Source organism: Syngnathoides biaculeatus, chromosome 10 (genome assembly GCF_019802595.1).
Source record: "Syngnathoides biaculeatus isolate LvHL_M chromosome 10, ASM1980259v1, whole genome shotgun sequence".
Lineage (NCBI taxonomy): Eukaryota > Metazoa > Chordata > Actinopteri > Syngnathiformes > Syngnathidae > Syngnathoides > Syngnathoides biaculeatus.
The window spans coordinates 20,040,406-20,059,866 of record NC_084649.1 but is presented as its reverse complement, the minus strand read 5'-3'; the positions used below and the strand labels follow the sequence as shown (position 1 = coordinate 20,059,866).

The window sequence follows — 19,461 nt, the reverse complement described above, 5'->3', positions numbered from 1 at the left end:
TATGCGAAAAAAGAAACGTAGAGGCTCGGTGGAATGATCTGCTCAGCAAAAACAGCTTTGAGCAATAATGCGATGCGCATGTGCTGCGGTTGACCACACATTGGAGCAAAGACGCAGGCACACACACACACACACACACATGGGTGCACGCAAACATGCAGGCAGGCACAAATGCACACACAAAAATGGACATATTCGAAAACACAAAAGACACAGGGGAAACACACGCACACGCAGGTTACTGAACGGTGGCAGAGGAAATCGTGCACACAAAAACTCGAAATAAAAAAAGTGTCAGCATGGAACTTGTAAAATATCATCAAATGTCTTCAATTATACTTCACGACAACTGCAGTTTTGAGCGGAGGATCGGGGTGGGGGCTCTGACTGAAGATGGGATGTCATTTCCTGTTCAGGTACATTCAAGGCAACAATGTGACCAAGTATGGAAGATGCTTTTTATCCCCAATTATTAAGCGATCATTATGAGTAATTCATTAAATTGTCCATTATTTCAGATTTTTTTCAAATTTAATGACCATTTAATCGAATAGAATTTTAAAGAGTATTTCATAATTTGTATTAAATTTTAAATTGTATTTTAATTGAATAAGTGTATTTTTTAATGACAATTTTAAATTTATTTGTGCCTTTTTATGCAGAGAACAATTAATCTCCCACAAAATAAGCATGAAAATTTATACAAGTCAAAGAATAATTCTATTACATTAAAATGTTAATAAATCAATCACTGAAAATTAGTGGGCTTAATGTTTTTTTCAATTTTATATTCTCGATTCATTTTAACAGGTTTTATATACATTTCGTCTGCACAGAACACATAGAACCTTCAAAAGATAATACAACAATTACGAAACTATGCTTATTCAAATACATTTTTTAAATGTAGACAAAGTAGCCAATATGACTGCGCAAATCATATCGCGTTTTAATCTGATCATGTTGCTCATTAATGTTTCAAAGAGAAACAAAAGGTCCTTGCAAATTATAGCGACATAAAAAAATGACTCCTTTCACTTGAGCACCACCTTCCGGTCACATTTAAAATAGCTTCAATTAGGAGCTTTTTTTAATTGACACTATACAAATTTAATCAAGTTTTAGCACGATGAATGTGTAATTATCAGTGATTAATTGGCACGATCGACTGTGCTAATTCATACTTTATTATTATTTTTAAGAGAAGCACACTAATGTGTAAACTCTACAGTCCAAAAATAAAGAGATAACGCAGCAACTCAACAAAAGGAAACAATACAATAAGTACATTTAAAAAAAAAAAAAAGAATAATTAAAAAAAAAAAAAAGCTTAATCTGCACCCACACACGATCGCATGAGATTTCAACATCGCTGGTCAAGCAGAATCTTTATGTGTGCAGTGATGTACACGCGAACAATTTTCTGGATTTTCTATATTCAGGCCTCGAAAAGTCCAAAGTACCAAGTCTTCCTTAAGGACCATCGAAGCAGTCCAGAAGACGCACAAGAAGTTGTAGAGTAAAAGATACACGAGAAGTTATGAATTCATGATGTAAAACAGGAAGACTTCAGCGTCACCGTCTTTGCGTCTACTTCATTGCTTGTTATCGATGCTAAACGTAAATGTTCAACGATTAACGGCGGGCGACTTCCGGTTTTCACTCTTACGTTCGACGTTAGCCAGGAAAAGTGTCATTTTATGACGATCACAATTCAAACAAGGAACAGATCATTTCTGTGAAAGCTGAAGAATATGAAAGATGAATACGTTTGGACTTTAGAGGTTCCAGTGTAGAGGTGACTCTGCTGGCCTCCAGTGGCCAATTTGAGCATTGCTCAGTACTTTGAGATCCAAGTGTGGTCCTTGTGCAGCTTTTTCCTGCTACATTCATCACATGACATCAATCTGGACCAATCAGTGAAGGTGGACTCAAGCAGAGGTTAAGGTTAGGGCCCCCTCCGCCCCCGCACCCAACCCAAAGGTTTGGGTGTTTGTTCCCCCACCAATTCCGGCCTCTCTGGTACAGTTTTGGCTGTTGAGTGGAGTTCACAGAAGAAGCCGACGAGTGTTTTGGGGACTACATGATGATACGCGGTTCCGGAACCGACTCGCTGATGGACTTGTGCGGCAGGACGTTGGCACCGTTCAGGTAAAGTTCGTCGTTGACCAGCACGTCCTCGCCCAGGACCGTCACGTTCTCCATGCGGACCTGACCGGGAGAGGACGGGGGCCGGGGGCACATCATCTTAAGATCTACTTCACTGTGAAAAATACCATAATTCCCGGCCTACAGAGCACACCTGTTATAAGCCTCGGTACACAGAGTTTAACGCTAGCAGGGCGCTAGCGTTAGCACGGGGCTAGTGTTAAACTCTTTCTGCGTACTGAGGCTAGCGCCGTGGTAGCGTTAAACTCTGTGTACCGAGGCTTACAAACAGGTGCGCTAACGCTAGTGCGGCGCTAACACTAGCGCCGCATCACCGCATAAACCGGAGGGTTGAAAGCGTGTGAAAGTACTTTCCAAAAAGATTTTATTTTGAGAAAAGTGCCTTGAAAATAAAAAAAAAAATATTCCCCCCTACCTAAAAAAAAATATATATATTTTTTTAAATTAAAACTATTTTTCCCCCCAAACTAATTTTGAAAGTCAGTTTTTCAGCAAAACTATTTTAAGCTTTGAGAAATTATTTTAATTTCTACAAAGGTCTGTCTTAAAAATAGAGATTTTAGTACATATCTAAAAATTCACATTAAAACATACTTTTTTTTTCAAAACCACCTTTTTATTGGGTTTAAACCCAATCGTATACAAGAAAACGGTTTCTAGAATAAGAATCTAAAAAACTTCTAAAAAACAAAAAAAAAAAACTATTGGGGACTTCTTTCTTTTTTCAGAAAATGAATGAATGTGACTGTTTTCCATTTTTTAACTCCAGGAATGTGTTGCTGAAATCCAGGGAAAACCTCCCGTTTTCAAAACAAAACCATAGACACCATCTTGATGACACGGAATTCCAAATGTAAACAGGGAAGACTAATCAATTGAAGTACTTGAAGAGTAGGTCGAGCCGAGTGTTCCAGAAGTTTCAGTCAGTCAAGTACAAGTGGCAACTTGAGCGTGGCTCGACTTACCCACTGGCCCACGGACGAGCTCCAGCCCACGATGCAGCTCTCCAGCCAGGAGTGCGAGCGTACTCGGGCCCCCTTCAGGACCGTGCAGCGCTTGACCCGCACGCCGTCCTCCACCACCACGCCGGCCCCGATGGTCACGTTGGGCCCGATGGTGCAGTTCTCGCCGATCCGGGCAGTCGGATCCTACGAAGACGAGTGAGGATCACGTACCATTTGACTGAGGACGCCACAGACGGGCGACTCACCACCAGAACGTTGCCGACAAAACCGGGCCCGGTGCGCAGCTTCTCAGGTGAGTGTTGGCGTAGCGATTGCAGATACATGCACATTCCAGTGAGGAAATCTTTGGGCTGACCGATGTCCATCCAGAAACCTGTACACAGGTTGCCACGGAAACAATGTCTATTTACTGAACCCCAAGGTCAAGTCCATGTTCATCACTGATCCAACACAACCACTGAATCGCTATAACCCAAGAGTTGTGCAGCGGTCCAAGACCTGGACAGATTCCAGTCTTTAGTCTCAAGACCTACACTAGAGTCAGAAACCTGACTTTGGAATGTGGCTATTTTCCAGCTGTAAGGAACAAGAGCAACATGAACATGATGCTTGGACTGAAGTCAGAGATCTAGACAAAGTCTGTGGCAAAGACTTTGAATAATGTCAAGGCCCTGGACTCTTGTCAGACATTTAGACCAGAGTCAAAGACCTAGACAAGAGTAAAAACAACATGGATTGAAGTCATATCTATGGGCAATGACTAGAGTCTTTGACTTTGGTGCAGATATTTTACTCTGGTTCAGGACTTGAGTCCAGGAATCAAATCTCAGGTTGAGGTGGAACTCTGGTCTGGGCCTTTTACAAATATCTCAGTTTTGTGAAACTGGTCCGGGACTATAACTCCAGACAAATATCAGTCTCAGGTCTAGGTCTTTTACTTCAGTGCGGGTGTCTCAATGTGATCCAACTCTTTTCTTCTGGTATCACTCACTGATCTAGGACTTTTAGTCTGGTCTAAATCTTTGAAACATCTCCCACTCTGTAAACCTGGCCCAGAACTTTGACTCCAGTCCAAGTATCAGGCTCTCTGTAAGGTCTTAAACCTGTGGTGGGAGGTGAGTTTCGGACCTGGACCTGCTGAGACCTAATCCACTTCTTAATAACATCGTGTCGTAAAATCATGTTCAAAAATGTTATTTAACTATTTCTCCGAGGCCAGAAACACCTTTACTGTATATTCCAATAAATCATGGTATAGGAATTTGATCCATATATTTCCCTCTGGTATTAATCTCCAATCTTGGTCCTGTACTCCGCTTTACGTCTTTGACTCAAGTCCAGGTGTCAGATGGTGGTCTAGATTTTTAGTCGGAGGGAAAAGCATGATGCTGCAGGTCTTGGACCTTGACTAAGGATGTAGAGCTACAAGAAGGTTCTAGAGGAGCTTGTGGTGGTGACCTAGAGAAGCACATAAAGAACATGCTAGTTGACCACTAAATACATTTGGTTCTGATCCAGTGCAAACCTCTGGTCTCATTTTCAGGCATGAGTGCTTCGTGTTAAAGGTTTCAGGTGGGAATCGAAAAAAATAAAATAAAACTTACGTCTGGTGGAACTCTGAGCTGAGGAGACCAGAGTGACCATGAATACAACATAAATACACAAATCACAAAAAAATTGTGATAATGGGCTTCAGGGGGAAATTTTATGAGAAGCCTAAAATGCATGCTAAAACTACAGTAATAAAACTTAAAGGGCCACTGTTATGAAATACATGATTTTTAGTATGTTATTAATGAAAAAACAGCAGCCGGTATAGACCCAGCCATTTTTTTCCCCACCACAAAACGTGATTTTGACATATATGGCTTTTTGTAACTCCCGCCATGAAAATCCTCCCGAGGGATTTGTTTTCGAGAAGAAGCAGGAAGTGACGTACGGGGCAGGAGCGCCCTCAAGCGAACCCGTTTGCTTCTATTAGTTTTTTCTGCGCGAAAGTAGCTCGTTGTTCCCTCGTGTTTAGCTAAAATGCCGGCTCGTTGCATTGCTGGATATTGCTCGAACACTCGGGAGGATGGATTTAATCTTCATACTTTTCCAAGAGACCCGGTTCGCTGTGAAAAATGGATTGCACGGGTGCAAAGGACGAGAGCTTCGTGGGTTCCAAATGACAGGTAGGTGTCTATACGGGTACTAAATAAAAAATAATCGTTTCTCATAACGTAACAAAAGATCCGCGTACATATGATAGGGGTGCTAAACGTGTCGATGTGCGCGTCTGACGGCGTCCGTGTCGGGCTCGTCGTGGTGGCTCCTCCCCGCCGCGGATGTGGATCGGACGGGGAGGCGATTTGGCCGCGATCCGCATATCATCTAATTATGGCTCGAAACGATAGGCTAATATTCCCTCGATTGTGAGATGTTCTCTTCTTCGAAAAGAGATTCCGTGTCCGAAGGGGCGTGTCCCACAGAGGGGGCCACGCCTACAGTGCAATGCTAGGCTACACATACTTACCCTGCAACTCCATGGCGTACAGCTGTCCCTCTTCAGCCATGACCGGGAAAATCTCTTTCTCTATGGACGTCGGTCTCAACTGCACCCCCCAAAGACAAAAAGCGACCCGTGACGAGTACGGAACAGCAAGTTCGCGCCGGTTGGTTGAGGGTTTTCCCAGACCTGGATCCTGCCGAGCATGCTGGAATTGAAGATGTACATGCCCGCGTTGATCTTGTTGGACACAAACACCTGCGGCTTCTCCACAAAGCGATGGATCCTGCCGCTTTCCGCCTCGAACACCACCACGCCGTACTTGGAGGGCTCCTCCACGCGAGTCACCTTCACGCAAAGTTTTGTGAGGATCCAGCTTGGATAAAACTAGAAAAACGGCAAGCCCCCAGTACGGGCAACACTGTGTAACATCTATAAAATGACTCTGTCTTACCACAATGGTGCCCTCCTTGCCGTGGTCGCAGTGAAACTTCAGCATATCTTGGAAGGGGAAGTCACAGATGACGTCCGAGTTGAGAACGAAGAAGGGCTCGTTGTCGATGTCCAGCAGCTTACGGGCCAGCGCCAGTGGACCCGCTAGTTCCCAAAGTGAAGGCGCGTGTTGAATTTCATTTTGATCAATAAATGCATACGTTCGTAAAACAAAAAAAAAATCTACATTTTACAACAGCTCTCCAAATACCTCTAAATGGAAAGTGTTCCTCAAGGCTCAATCCCATGCCCCTGACAATTATTAATTTTTCCAAGTGGTTACAAAGTCTGTCTGAGAATTCTGAGGTTTGGGGTTTGAATCTAGGCTTCAGCCTTTATTTGTGGAGTTTGCATGTTGCCTCTTTGTGCTTGCGTGGGTTAACTGCAGGTAATCCTACTTCCTTTCACGCCATGTATGATTCATTAAAAGGTGCGGATGTGAACGCTTATTTGTTCCTACGTGTCCTGAGATTGCTCAGTAACTTGGATAGAATGTACCATTCCTCTGACCCCAAAATCAACTCGGATAGGCTACATTGCTTCACAAAATGGATAGATAAATTTCCCTTTGGTCAATCAAGGAAATGTTGCCATTTCCCGAAAATGATGCTATGTTCAAGGACTTGCAACAGCGTCGTTTTCCTCAGAGCGTGCTTGTGCACACTTACCAGTTCCGAGAGGCTCCTTCTCATGTGAGAGCGAGATACGAATTCCAAGCTGGGAAAAAAAACAAAAGAAACATTCATCATAGGATCAGCAATAGATTCCTTATTTAATGCCTCCCCCCATCTGAAGTTGAGTAAATAAACGCCTTGCGCCACTATTTGCGGAAACAGGGCAAGTAAATATAAAACAAAGCCGAAGAGCTCAAAGGTTGAACATATGGGGGAAAAAAAAAAAATAGTAGACAAGTTGCCATTTTTGTCACCACATAGACTTTTTTCACAAAGAGCAGGACATGTATGGAGTGTTATAGATATTTTTTTATAGTGGAAACTTACCGCATATTTGTGAAAATGTACTAAATATAATAAGAGATGGCAACCTTAGCGTTCCAAAAGACTGCACAGTGTTTTATTTGTCCAAGTTCATTCCATGTGCACCACTTCAAAAAGTTCTAGACATTTTATTGCATCTATTCATGGGGCAACACTGAAGAAATTATTCTTTGCGACAATGTAGCCGCTGCACAGCTCAAATAACACTAAAATGTTACTGTCATCTCAACATAACTCGACTCATTATTATCTGAATCGCTGGGAACAAAAGTGAACACACCGTGAAATGATAACGTCCAAACTGGGCACGATTCGCCATTTCCTCTCCTTGATGTCATGTGACCCATCAGTGTTACGCGCTCTAAAGCAGGGGTGTCAAACTCATTTTGGTCACGGGCCGCATTGTAATTACGATTTCCCTCGTAAGGGCCGATATGTCTGCGAATCCATCAAAATCCTTCACCTCACTATATTTAGACATTAATGAACTAGTTTTGATTCAGAAAACAAGTATAATGGTTTTTTTCAACCATTCACATTTAGCGACACAAAAAACGCTTGATATCTCAACTTTATCATTTATATGACAATTGGAAATTTTGTTACAGATAATCACAAAAATCATGGAAGTTGATATACATGATTTGCTTACCCGGGCCAGATAAAATGATGCGGCAGGCCCGACCTTGCCCCCGGGCCGTGAGTTCGCCACCTGTGCTCTAAAGTGTGAATGACGTGCAGGCGTGGAAAATGTTTTGTGATTGCCCTCACATACTCCCATAACCTCTCTCTCTCTCTTTCTCTCTCTCTATCTATCCATCCATCCATCTTCTTAGCCACTTGTCCTCACGAGGGTTGCGGGGAGTGCCGGAGCCTATCCCAGCTGTCAATCGCATGGCACATAGAAACTAAAAACCAGTTGCACTCCCAATCACACCTATGGGCAATTTAGAGTATCCAATTAATGTTGCATGTTTTTGGGAAGTGGGAGGAAACCGGAGTGCCCGGAGAAAACCCACGCAGACACCCGGAGAACATGCAAACTCCACACAGCCGGGGGCTGGGAACAAACCCAGGTCCTCAGAACTGTGAGGCCAACGCTTTACCAGCTGCGCCACCGTGCTGCCCCTACACATCTATATTTTCTAAAATTATCCCATTAGTCTTCTAATTTATCTTTTGTTCCATATATTACTCTAGTATTGGTATATTTTATCTTATTTTTGCCGCTAAATTTCTAAACAAGTTCACATTTATCTCATTCAAATGATTTAATTTCAATGTATTCAAAGTATTCATTTTAAAAATTATGTTCGGCTGTACTCTCGCTATCTCTCTCTCTCTCTCTCTCTCTCTCTCGCTTCTCTCTCTCTCTCTCATCGCTCTCTCTCTCTATCTCGCTGCTCTCTCTCTCTCTCTATATCTCTCTCTCTCTCGCTCTCTCTCTCTATCTCTCTCTCTCTTCTCTCTATCTATATAATATATATATATATATATATGAATAAAATATTAGCAGTGTCAGTCAAGGAAGGTATCTTGATCATCAGAAACTGTGGAGGCCAACGCCTTACCAGCTGCGCCACCGTGCCGCCCCTACCCATCTACATTTTCGAAAAATAATTACTGTAGTTTTCAAAAACTGCCCCATTAGTCTTCTAATTTATCTTTTGTAATATACATTACTCTAGTATTGGTATATTTACTCTAGTATTGGTATATTTTACCTTATTTTTCCCACGCTAAATTTTTAAACAACTTCACATTTATCTCATTCAATTTAATTAATTTCAATGTATTCAAATGTATTAATTTGAAATTATTACTGTTGTATTTTTTTGTTTCTCCATATCAGCAGTGTCAGTCAAAGGTAACTTGCTATCGAACCCCGGTCCTCAGAACTGTGAGGCCAACGCTTTCCAGCTGATCCACCGTCTCTCTCTCTCATATCATAGTTCATCATACACTGTCAATAGATTTCTCGATATTTTATATTGTCCGAGACTACGCTTTCCAGTGACACAAATTGGGTCCGTGTCCCATCTGAAGTTGAGTAAACAGATACCCTCTGCCGCCATTTGCAAAATGAGAAAAATACGCAAGTAATAATAAGTTGAGGTTGTCCATGTTGAGCAGACAATTCGTCACTTTTGACTCCATAAATGCGACTTCCATTCTTTTCATAAAAGACAAAATGGCGCCTCCACAGTTTTACACCTTCCTAATTAGTACCTCTTTAGCTGATATTTTTATAATTTTAATCATATTTTTTTATTTTGTTTGGTTGGGGGGTCGGGGTTGGAATATACTGGTGGCGTTGTTTAATATTAGCGTGTGGTTGCAGTGCGTTGGACGTACTCTCTGCTCCTGGATTTTCATTTCTCGCTCCAGCAGTTCAGACATGTAGCTCACCGCCAGGACCACGTGCTGCACCCCGGCCTGGTCGGGCACACACATGACGTCAACGCTTGTTGCCCCCCCCCCCCCCCACCCCCCCCCCCCCCCCCCCCCCCACACGGCCACTGGTGACCCGAAGCCCGAGTTGTCCCCCCCCTTACCTTAACCAAGGCCTCCACCTGGTGCAGCAGGATGGGCTTGTTGCAGAACTCCACCAGCGGTTTGGGCACGCTCAAAGTGAGCGGTCGCAGGCGGGTGCCGTAGCCCCCCACTAGGATCAAAGCCTTCATGCTGGCCGACGTCTTCAACTACTGTTGCCGCGACAACCGGGGCTCATCAATGACCACTCTGCCGGCGACCTGTCCCACGAGTCTCTCTGTCTCTGTTCTTCTGTCATTTTTTAAAAGTCAAATAATCAAAAAAAACATTGGACAGGAAGCAGAATTGTTGATTATTGTTAATTATTTTGATGTAGGAAAGTAGGGAAAACGTATCCACAAATAAAATCCAACCGCTCCTGTCCCAAACAAAAATCTCTTTACACATAAACTCAAATTAATTGATACAATGAGTCAATTCCTCTGAGACAGTTGGACAGTTAATATGTAGAACAGAGATTATTCTCCACTACCGTAATCTTGGTATCAGCGTATTTTGGTCATTTATAATACAGAAGTTTAGCTTTTTTTTTTTTTTTTTTTTTTAATAGTACAGGGATGTAAAACTCATTTTTCTCATGGGCCACATTGTTGTTCCGGTTTCCCTCAGTGGGCCGTTATGACTGTCACAAAAATATGTAATCATCTCATCATATTTACATCATCAATTTATGAACTACTTTTGCAATCAGAAATCAAGTGTAATGTGTTTTTCAACTATTCACGTTCGGTTACAAAAACGCTTGTAATATCTCAACTTTATCATTTATGATGCATCACGATTTGAAAATGTTGGTCCAAATGTTTTCACAAGAATCATGGAAATTGACACTCGAGATTTGGCTTCGCGGGCCACATAAAATCATGTGGCGGGCCAGATTCGGCCCCCGGACCTTGAGTTTGGTATGAAGAATATAAACATTGAGCAAAGTGACTGCTCACAACAACAACAACAACAAAACCATCCCTATATTTTCCCTCGAACAACAACTATAAATAAACACGTTTAAATCCGGACTCCAGTTGTTCATTTAAGCAGTCCATTTAAAGAACTCCCACTAGTGATTGAAGGGCGCTCGTGTTAGCCACAGTAGCTAACTAACACGCTTCTCGCTGTGTTAAAACCGACTTTATTTCTCCCCGTACTGCTTCACTTGGGTAAAAGTGGTCTAGAATATGTCCACTCACGTTTATGGCGACATCCACGGCAGCTTGAACTCCGCGAGTGACACGTCTGAACGTTCAAATCCGAGCTCGTTGTTCGCCTTCCGGATTGTCCACCTCCGATAAACTCACAACCGGTTTATCCTGTTTTGCGTTTCAAACTAAAATAGACACGTTAAAGAAATTTGAAACTTCACTCAAATTACGAGTCAATTTGAGAAACCAACCAATTAACTGATAACTAAAGAAAAATAACATCTGTTAATTTTAAATTCATTCATCATTTGTATTTTTAAATGTGATGCGAAATGCTGTTATTGCTAAATATCCGGTCAATTTGGCTGAATATATTGGGCATACTGATTTGGGAAGAATCGTTAATTTTCCTCGTATATGAACTCAAAAATTAAAAGTGTCAATTCTAAACAATTACGTGAACTAGAAAAGCGGTAAAGACTCAAAAATGACCATACGTACAGTACCCATTCTAATTTAAATCTACCTTTTCACCTCCTATGCGTCTTAATTTGTCAGAGCAGGCTCCGCCCCTCCACCACTTTCGACCAATTGGATCAAACAGCGCGGCAACCTGCTCACGTGACTTATTCACCACTCAGGACAGAATCTCTGTCCGATTAAAAAAATGCATTAACGTATTCTTTCATATTCTTGTACTCCACTTTTTTTCCAATATATATTGAAAAAAATATAAATTTTATCCACATCAAGGAGTACAACTGTATATGTTGCAGCACCTTATACAGTATATGAATGAAACATCCCAAGGCAGCAATTTAAAGCGATTTGGGCGGTGGCTCAATAATAGTAAAAAACAGATGCTGCATAATATATATAATAATGTAAAGAAATTAATACTTCTAAGACAAAACAGGCCTGATCCGAGTCACTTAAATATTTTGTAGCACACGTGCACGTTACATAACTCAATACGGAATATCTACGAGTATAGCTAGTTTACTACAATATGTGACACATTTCTTGACTAAAATAATTTTCTACATAAAGCATATTTGAAATGTATGTACCTGTAATTTCAAGAATATTATTATTTATAAATAGACAAAAGAGGGCTGATCCAAGTCACTTAAATATTTTGTAGCACACGTGCACAATACATCACTCAATATGGAATATTTACTAGTATAGCGAGTTTACTACAATTTGTGACACATTTCTTGACGAAAATAATTTTCTACATATTTGAAATGTATATACCTATAAATTCAAAATTATTATTATTTATAAATAAAAAACAACACAAGCGCCTTGATAAGATATTTATTCTTATTAACTCAAATAAATTTCTTTCCTTTAAAGGGAAAAAAACCATAAAAATTTGTATTTAAAACAAATGAGTTATGTATTACGGTTAATGTTGAGGATTATTATTATCATTTCTGTAACACAAGAAAGTCATAAGCAAAGCAACCGAAGATTGACACTGAATATCAGTGAATAAAATCACTTTAAATAAAAGCTCAGACGTCGGTCGTTGTGATTTTAACGTCAGGGGTCCCAGCGCAGGTCGCAGACCAGCGCGATGTGGTCCGACGGGTGGGCTACGCTGGGCAGCGCCGTGTGAGTGGTCACCAAGTGGTGGGCCGGCATGGGGATGACCTGCTCCACCCGCATGCTCTGCGGCTGGATGAAGATGTAGTCCAGGCAGCCCTGGAAGCCGCCCACGTAGTTGGTGTAGGCCAGCGGGCCGCAGGCGCTCAGCAGCGGCGGGAACGGCGACGTCAAGTCCGTGGCGAACGTACACGGCGGCGAACCCTCGCCCCTCCAGTCGGCGTGTCGCCGGGGGAGCTCGCCCTCGGTGAGCAGCTGGAGGACGCCTGAGCAGGGGCGGAAAAGGCGTTGGCGGGAGCGGCAATTCAACATTACTTGATATACTGCTGGGAGACCCCAAAGAACTCCGGATAATATTGTAGTACGCTCTGTTTTTAGATCTTACTGCTTACTGCATGTGTTAAAGAAGCCATAGTTTGAAGATTTATTACCATCACATTTCGGCTACTTTTGTTAGCCCGTCTATGGCATTTTGCATTATATGTAAGCATTTGGCTAGCAGAGTTTCACAATCAGGCGGCATGGTGGTTCAGCTGGTAAAGTGTTGGCCAGGACCAGGGTTCAATCCCAGGCCTGCCTGTGTGCATGTTCTCCCTGTGCCTGTGTGGGTTTTCTCCAGGCACTCCGCTTTCCTCCCACATCCCAAAAACATGCAATATTAATTGGACACTCTAAATTGCACTCAGGTGTGATTGTGAGTTTGTCTCTATGTGCCCTGCGATTGACTGGCAACCAGTTCAGGGTGTACCCCGCCTCCCGCCCGTTGACAGCTGGGATAGGCTCCAGCACGCCCCGCGACCCTTGTGAGGATAAGCGGCAAAGAAAATAGATGGGTGGATGGATGGACTTTCACAACCAAGCCTTTCCTAGCGGTTTTGTTACCGGAGCTGGGTGAGGAGTTGAAGTCGCCGCAGAAGACCAACGGCGCTCCCGGGACCACCTCGGCCATCACGTGACTCAAGTGCCGCAGAGCCACAGCCATCTGGATCAAGCGGACGTTACCGCCTTGAAAGAAAAAAAAAAAACAAAAAAAAAAACGCTTCATTTCCAGTAGTTGCTGCCGTTTAGTGATAAGTGATATTTACAGTTCAACCTCTTTTTGGTTTTATTAACGGATAAAAGGACGAGGCTGAGAATGTTTAACGTAATTTCTGGCCTATAAGCCGCGACTTTTTTTTCCACACGCTTTCAACCCTGTGGCTTATGTGGTGATTTTGGTAACAGCCGCGAGGGGGCACTCGAGCGGAAAAAGTCAGAGTGAGCTCGGTGGAATATATGTGCAGAGGAAGCGACTTTTACGCTCATATTTGTTTGGAAAAATGGAAAGGCAGTTGGTCCTGATGACATACCGGTAGAGGTATGGAAGCAATTTGGAGAGATGGCTGTGGAGTTTTTGACCAACTTATTCAACAGAATACTAGCGGGCGAAAAGATGCCTGAAGAATGGAGGAAAAGTGTTCTAGTTCCCATTTTTAAGAACAAAGGGGATGTTCAGAGCTGTGGGAACTATAGAGGAATAAAGTTGATGAGCCACACAATGAAGTTATGGGAAAGAGTAGTGGAGGCTAGACTCAGGACAGAAGTAAGTATCTGCGAGCAACAGTATGGTTTCATGCCTAGAAAGAGTACCACAGATGCATTATTTGCCTTGAGGATGCTCGTGGAAAAGTACAGAGAAGGTCAGAAGGAGCTACATTGTGTCTTTGTGGATCTAGAGAAAGCCTATGACAGAGTACCAAGAGAGGAACTGTGGTACTGCATGCGTAAGTCTGTGTGGCAGAGAAGTATGTTAAAATAGTACAGGACATGTATGATGGCAGCAGAACAATGGTGAGGTGTGCCTTAGGTGTGACAGAGGAATTTAAGGTGGAGGTGGGACTGCATCAGGGATCAGCTCTGAGCCCCTTCCTGTTTGCAGTGGTAATGGATAGGCTGACAGATGAGGTTAGACTGGAATCCCCTTGGACCATGATGTTCGCAGATGATATTGTCATATGCAGTGAAAGCAGGGAGCACGCAGAGGAACAATTGGAAAGATGGAGACATGCACTGGAAAGGAGAGGAATGAAGATTAGCCGAAGTAAAATAGAATATATGTCCGTGAATGAGAAAAGTGGACAGGGAAGAGTGAGGCTACAGGGAGAAGAGAGAGCAAGCATGGAGGACTTAAAATGATTGGAGTCAACAATACAGAGCAATGGAGAGTGTGGTCAGGAAGTGAAGAAACGGGTCCAAGCAGGTTGGAACAGCTGGCGAAAGGTGTCTGGTGTGTTATGTGACAGAAGAGTGTCTGCTAGGATGAAGGGCAAAGTTTACAAAACAGTGGTGAGGCCGGCCATGTTGGACGGAGTAGAGAGGGTGTCCCTGAAGAGACAACAGGAAGCAGAACTGGAGGTGGCAGAAATGAAGATGTTGAGGTTCTCCTTCGGAGTGAGCAGGTTGGATAGGATTAGAAATGAGGTCATTAGAGGGACAGCCAAAGCTGGATGTTTTGGAGACAAGATTCGAGAGAGCAGACTTCGATGGTTTGGACATGTTCAGAGGCGAGAGAGTGAATATATTGGTCGAAGGGTGCTGAGGATGGAGCTCCCAGGCAAAAGGGCGAGAGGAAGACCAAAGAGAAGGTTTATGGATGTGGTGAGGGAAGACATGAGGGCAGTTGGGGTTAGAGAGGAAGATGCAGGAGATAGGCTGGGATGGAAAAAGATGACACGCTGTGGCGACCCCTAACGGGACAAGCCGAAAGGAAAAGAAGAAGGAAGCGACTTTTACTGGGATGTTTTTTTTTTAAACCGGTCCTGTTAGCACTGTGCTAACGTTAGCGTTGTTCTCGCGTGTTACTAATGCGTTACTGCTGTGTCTCAGTAAGTTTTACCAGGATGTTTTTTTTTTTAACCAGCCCTGTTCAGCGCCACGCTCGCGTGTTGCCGTTGTGTTAGTGGCGCGTCTCAGTGATTTTTACTAGTTTGTTGTTTTTAGCCGGTCCTTTTAGCGCCGCGCTTGCATTAGCACTGCGCTAGCTTCAGCGCCACGCTAGCATGTTGCTGCTGTGTTACTGCTGCATCTCAGTGATTTAGGTTTTTTTTAACTGGTCCTATTAGCGCTGCGCTAGCGTGTTGCTGCTGTGTTACTGCCGTGTCTCAGTGGTTTTTTCCAGTGTTTTTTTTAACCGGCCCTGTTAGCGCTGCGCTAGGGTTAGCGCTATGCTACAGTGTTGCTACCGTGTAGCTGCCGCAGGTTTTTTTTTTTTTTTTTACTAGTCCTCCGTGTTGTTGCTATGTTAAGCTAAGCTAAGGTATTAAAACTTTGAAAACTCTTTCTGTGCACCGTTTTTCTTTGTAAATATCTCGTGTTTCAATGTGGGCACTTGCAGCTTTTACACAGGTGCAGCTTATATATGTACCAAATGGTATTTCCTTTACAAATAAACTGGGTGCGGCTTATAATCAAGTGCGCTCTGTAGGCCAGAAATGACGGTAAATGCTGCAGTATGTGCTGCTGTTTTGGCAAGCAACTGTACCTTGAGGGTGCCAGTACAGGTGTGTGTTGGCCACGCACACTTTCCTGCCCGCCTGGTGGAGGTCCTCCAGCACGCTAACCTGCAGAGATGAGGGAGACCATCAAAGAGAGAGCGAGGAGAGCCCGTCGGTAAGAGGCCAGGGACGCAGGTTCGATACCTGCAAGGCGGTGGAGCGCTTCACGATCTTGTCTCTAAGGGTGTCGTCCGCCGAGATCCTCTCCAGCAGCTCGCCGTGGAGCGGGTCCGACGTCAGCGCCTCGCTCAGCGTGATGTCGTGGCGACTCAGGAGCTTGAATCTTGTCCTAAATAAGGAGAAAAAAAAAAAAAAAGTAATACTATTTTTTGTGGCCCGCGAAGCCAAATCTAGCGTTTCCATTTCTATGATTCTTGTAAAAATCTGTACCAAAATTTAAAATTTTCATATATCATAAACGATCAAGTTGAGATATTCCATTTTTGTGTTACTAAACATGAATAGTTGAAAAACACGTTAGCCTTGATTTCTGATTCTAGTTCATAAATTATGTAAACATGATGAGACGATTAAACATTTTTATTGTTTCACCGTGAGAAATGAGTTTGACACCCCTGTAACTAGAACAAACCTGCGGTAGAAGGTCGCCAATCCTTCGTGTTGCTTCTCTTTTAGCTTAAAGACCCCGTCCAGGCCAAAGGCATCGAGAGCGGGACTCAGACTGTCCCAAAACACCCCTTTGTCCACCTCCTGCAGACAGACAACGTCGGCGTGGTATCCCGCCAGCTCCTTCTTGATCAGGTTCTGCCTGTAATCCAGCTGCAGGGCGTAAGGGGCGCAGTAGGGGTACAGCACCGTCTTGGACAGCTCCGTCTGCGCGTAGACGTCGGCCAGGATATTGTAGGATACCACCCGCAGCGCCGGCCACGCCGCCTCTTTGGCCGTGTACGTGTGACGCTCGTCGAAGGTGCACGCCCCCGGCCCGGCCTCCACGGCCCGGCGGAGAGGAGCTCGCTGGCTCGCCCGTCGCGCCCGCCGCCGTCTTTGGGCGTGCAGCGGAGTCGGAGCCGGCGGCCGATGTCACAGTTTCCCGGGACGTAGACTCGGGTGCGGCCCACTTCTACCCAGTCGGTATCCTGGGCGCTCGCCTCCTCGGCGGCTTTGGCACTGGAATGTCAATAAAAGTTGAGATGGATGGAATTACACCAAGCGGATTTGACCAAAGCGAAATTTACAGAGGTCAGCTAGCTCCATGCTAACACACAATGAAAAACACTACAGACGGTTTAACACATGAATATTTTTTTGTCACATATTTGGAGCAGTCGGTAAAGCATTGGCCACACAGTTCTGAGGACCCGGGTTCAATTTCGGCCCCGCCTGTGTGGAGTTTGCATGTTCTCCCCGTGCCTGTGTGGGCACTCCGGTTTCCTCCCACATCCCAAAAACATGCAACATTAATTGAACACTGTAAATTGACCCTAGGTGTGATCGTGAGTGCGGCTGTTAGTCTCCACGTGCCCTTCGATTGGCTGGCAACCAGTTCAGGGTGTACCCTGCCTCCTGCCCGTTCACACCTCGGATAGGCTCGAGTACTCCCCGCAACACTGGTGAGGATAAGCGACAAAGAAAATGGATGGAAATTTCCCTTTTCTTCATATACATTTTTTGAGATTCAAGTATTTCTTGTGCCCTTGTTTGAAATCCTTCGGGTCCTGTTGCTCAGAGAGGACCGACTCGGACCTTTTAGCTTTATTCTATGTGACATCATCTGAAACAGGTTTGCTACTAATGCTTTGTAGCTAAAAATACAGAAGAAAATGTTCAAAAATTTTAAAGAACCTCTTTTTCACTGTGTAATCGTGCACATTTTTAAATTGTTTCTTTTCACACCTGCACAACAGTAAAATTCTACAATTACACGCTTTCAGAGACACTTTTTTATGTCCCAGTATTCACAGTGGTCAACATTATTAGATTTGTCTTCTTCTTCTTTGGTTGGATTAAATAAAGTACAACTTTATTGTCACTACACGAAATCCAAATACTGAGACAGTGCATAAATGCTTTATTATTCCTCTGGTATGGCAGACTCAGAAAGACTCAAATTTACAAAATAAACTATGTGGGCACAGTGATGAACTGTTTCGCACATCCGGCTCATAGTTCAGAGATTGAGGGTTCAAAGTCTGGGGCTGGCCCCCCTGAGTGTTTTTTTTTTTTTTTTGTTGCATGAAAATCATCATTATTTGCAGCAAAAGTATGGATAAGCTGCAACCTAACATGTAGATGAAACTGAAGCAGCTTTATTTAGTAGCTCTGTTTCAAAAAGGTTGGGGAGTGTGTCACTCGCTCTCAATCTGTTAAGTAGTTCCGAAATATATAATTGAATGATTTTGCACCAAATTTTCATGCATTTTTGTTTTACACAGATTTGAAAATAAAAAGATGAATCGGAATAATCCATCCCTCCATTTTTCTGAGCCGCTAATCCTCACAAGGGTCGCTGGGATTCTATTTTATGTTGACAATCTTACGTACATCGTAGGGTCCTGCCGTTGTATTGGGCTTTTAAATACATTCCATTTGCATTTAACTTTGAACTGATTTTACATTTTTATTCCGATGTGCTATCAAGGTGGGGTGTTACCTGACGTTTGGGCTCTTCTCCTTGTACCACGCAAACTCGCAGCGGTCCATGTCTCCGAACTCCACCTCCAGCTTGGGACACACCGGGAAGCCAGCCAGCAGGGAGGCCGGCAGCTCGGCTGTGGTGAAGGTGGGCTCGTTGCGGCGGATCGAGTACCGGACGTCGCCCACCTGCAGCACTGCCCCGTCCCGCCAGGCCTCCGCGTTCACCACCGTCTCCGGCACCTCACCTCCGTCCACGTAAAGCTTCACCACGGCGGGCTCCGAGGTGTCCCCTGCCGCCGCCGCCGCCGGCTTCTGCTCCCCGTTCCTCTTCGCCTTCTTCGGCTTGGTTTTGCCCTTGGCGAGGGTGCAGGCGATGCGGGTCAGGACTTTCCCCAGCGGTTCGTCCTGCTCCCGCTGCATGTGCTTCTGGCTGCCGTCCACGCGGAACGAGATGGTCAGCTTGGGTTCCCCGGCCACACATCTCACCGAGGCCGGCTCCATGCTGCCGAGGAGGCGGCGAGTCCTGGTCAAAGCCGCCGACGACGAGGTGGAGAGCAGGTGACGGCGAAACGGAAGGACGGCAGCGGCGAACTTGTTGAACATGAAGCCCGCCCCGGTGTCTCCAAAGCCGGGCTAAATACAACTCCAACTTGCCAGGAACTAACTAGCGAAAACACTAATGGAGGACGTCTACCCCGCGATCTAAATTGCACCGGAACTAGTTTGAGCGTCTACTTCCGGTATCAACCAGCAAAATTGGAGATTTTGTCTATTCTAAATATTTAGTTTCTTCGACAGCAATTTCCCACAAAAAAATGAAATTAATACATTCAATAAAAAAACTTACTAATTCTATCGTCGCTATATGACGTTAATTGCAGCCACGTGGAAGTCAAAGTTATATACAGTTAAACT

At 44.1% G+C, this 19,461-nt stretch overlaps 2 protein-coding genes across 3 annotated transcripts; both read right to left on the bottom strand.

The window, feature by feature from the left end:
• Positions 1-1,166: 1,166 nt before the first annotated feature.
• gmppb (GDP-mannose pyrophosphorylase B) lies at positions 1,167-11,103 on the bottom strand. Of its 2 annotated transcripts, XM_061833565.1 has the most exons (11): positions 10,853-11,103; positions 9,668-9,896; positions 9,468-9,548; positions 6,783-6,831; positions 6,077-6,219; positions 5,812-5,970; positions 5,650-5,728; positions 4,739-4,756; positions 3,380-3,507; positions 3,135-3,317; positions 1,167-2,211 (listed from the first exon to the last, which is right to left on the bottom strand). In XM_061833565.1, the coding sequence occupies exons 2-11, from the start codon at positions 9,794-9,796 to the stop codon at positions 2,080-2,082; spliced, it is 1,101 nt and encodes a 366-aa protein (XP_061689549.1). In that variant the 5' UTR covers positions 9,797-9,896; positions 10,853-11,103; the 3' UTR covers positions 1,167-2,079. The 2 variants fall into 2 exon arrangements, with proteins under 2 accessions (XP_061689549.1, XP_061689550.1); XM_061833566.1 differs by lacking the exon at positions 4,739-4,756 and having other exon boundaries at positions 10,853-11,088.
• Positions 11,104-12,131: 1,028 nt separating this feature from the next.
• On the bottom strand, positions 12,132-19,325 carry pde12 (phosphodiesterase 12). The gene is given in 7 exon segments (XM_061833764.1): positions 12,132-12,684; positions 13,301-13,423; positions 15,939-16,017; positions 16,096-16,240; positions 16,544-16,910; positions 16,913-17,079; positions 18,563-19,325. Coding segments are annotated over 7 exon segments (1,797 nt in total). The 5' UTR covers positions 19,150-19,325; the 3' UTR covers positions 12,132-12,355.
• Between the last annotated feature and the right edge of the window lie 136 nt (positions 19,326-19,461).

Excerpts from the sequence above, each read along its gene's own strand:
- gmppb (XM_061833565.1), bottom strand. The coding sequence starts at position 9,796 with ATGAAGGCTTTGATCCTAGTGGGGGGCTACGGCACCCGCCTGCGACCG. Across the intron at positions 6,220-6,782 it reads GAAGGAGCCTCTCGGAACTG|CGGGTCCACTGGCGCTGGCC; the intron begins GTAAGTGTGCAC and ends TTTGGGAACTAG. Across the intron at positions 2,212-3,134 it reads GCTCGTCCGTGGGCCAGTGG|GTCCGCATGGAGAACGTGAC; the intron begins GTAAGTCGAGCC and ends TCTCCCGGTCAG.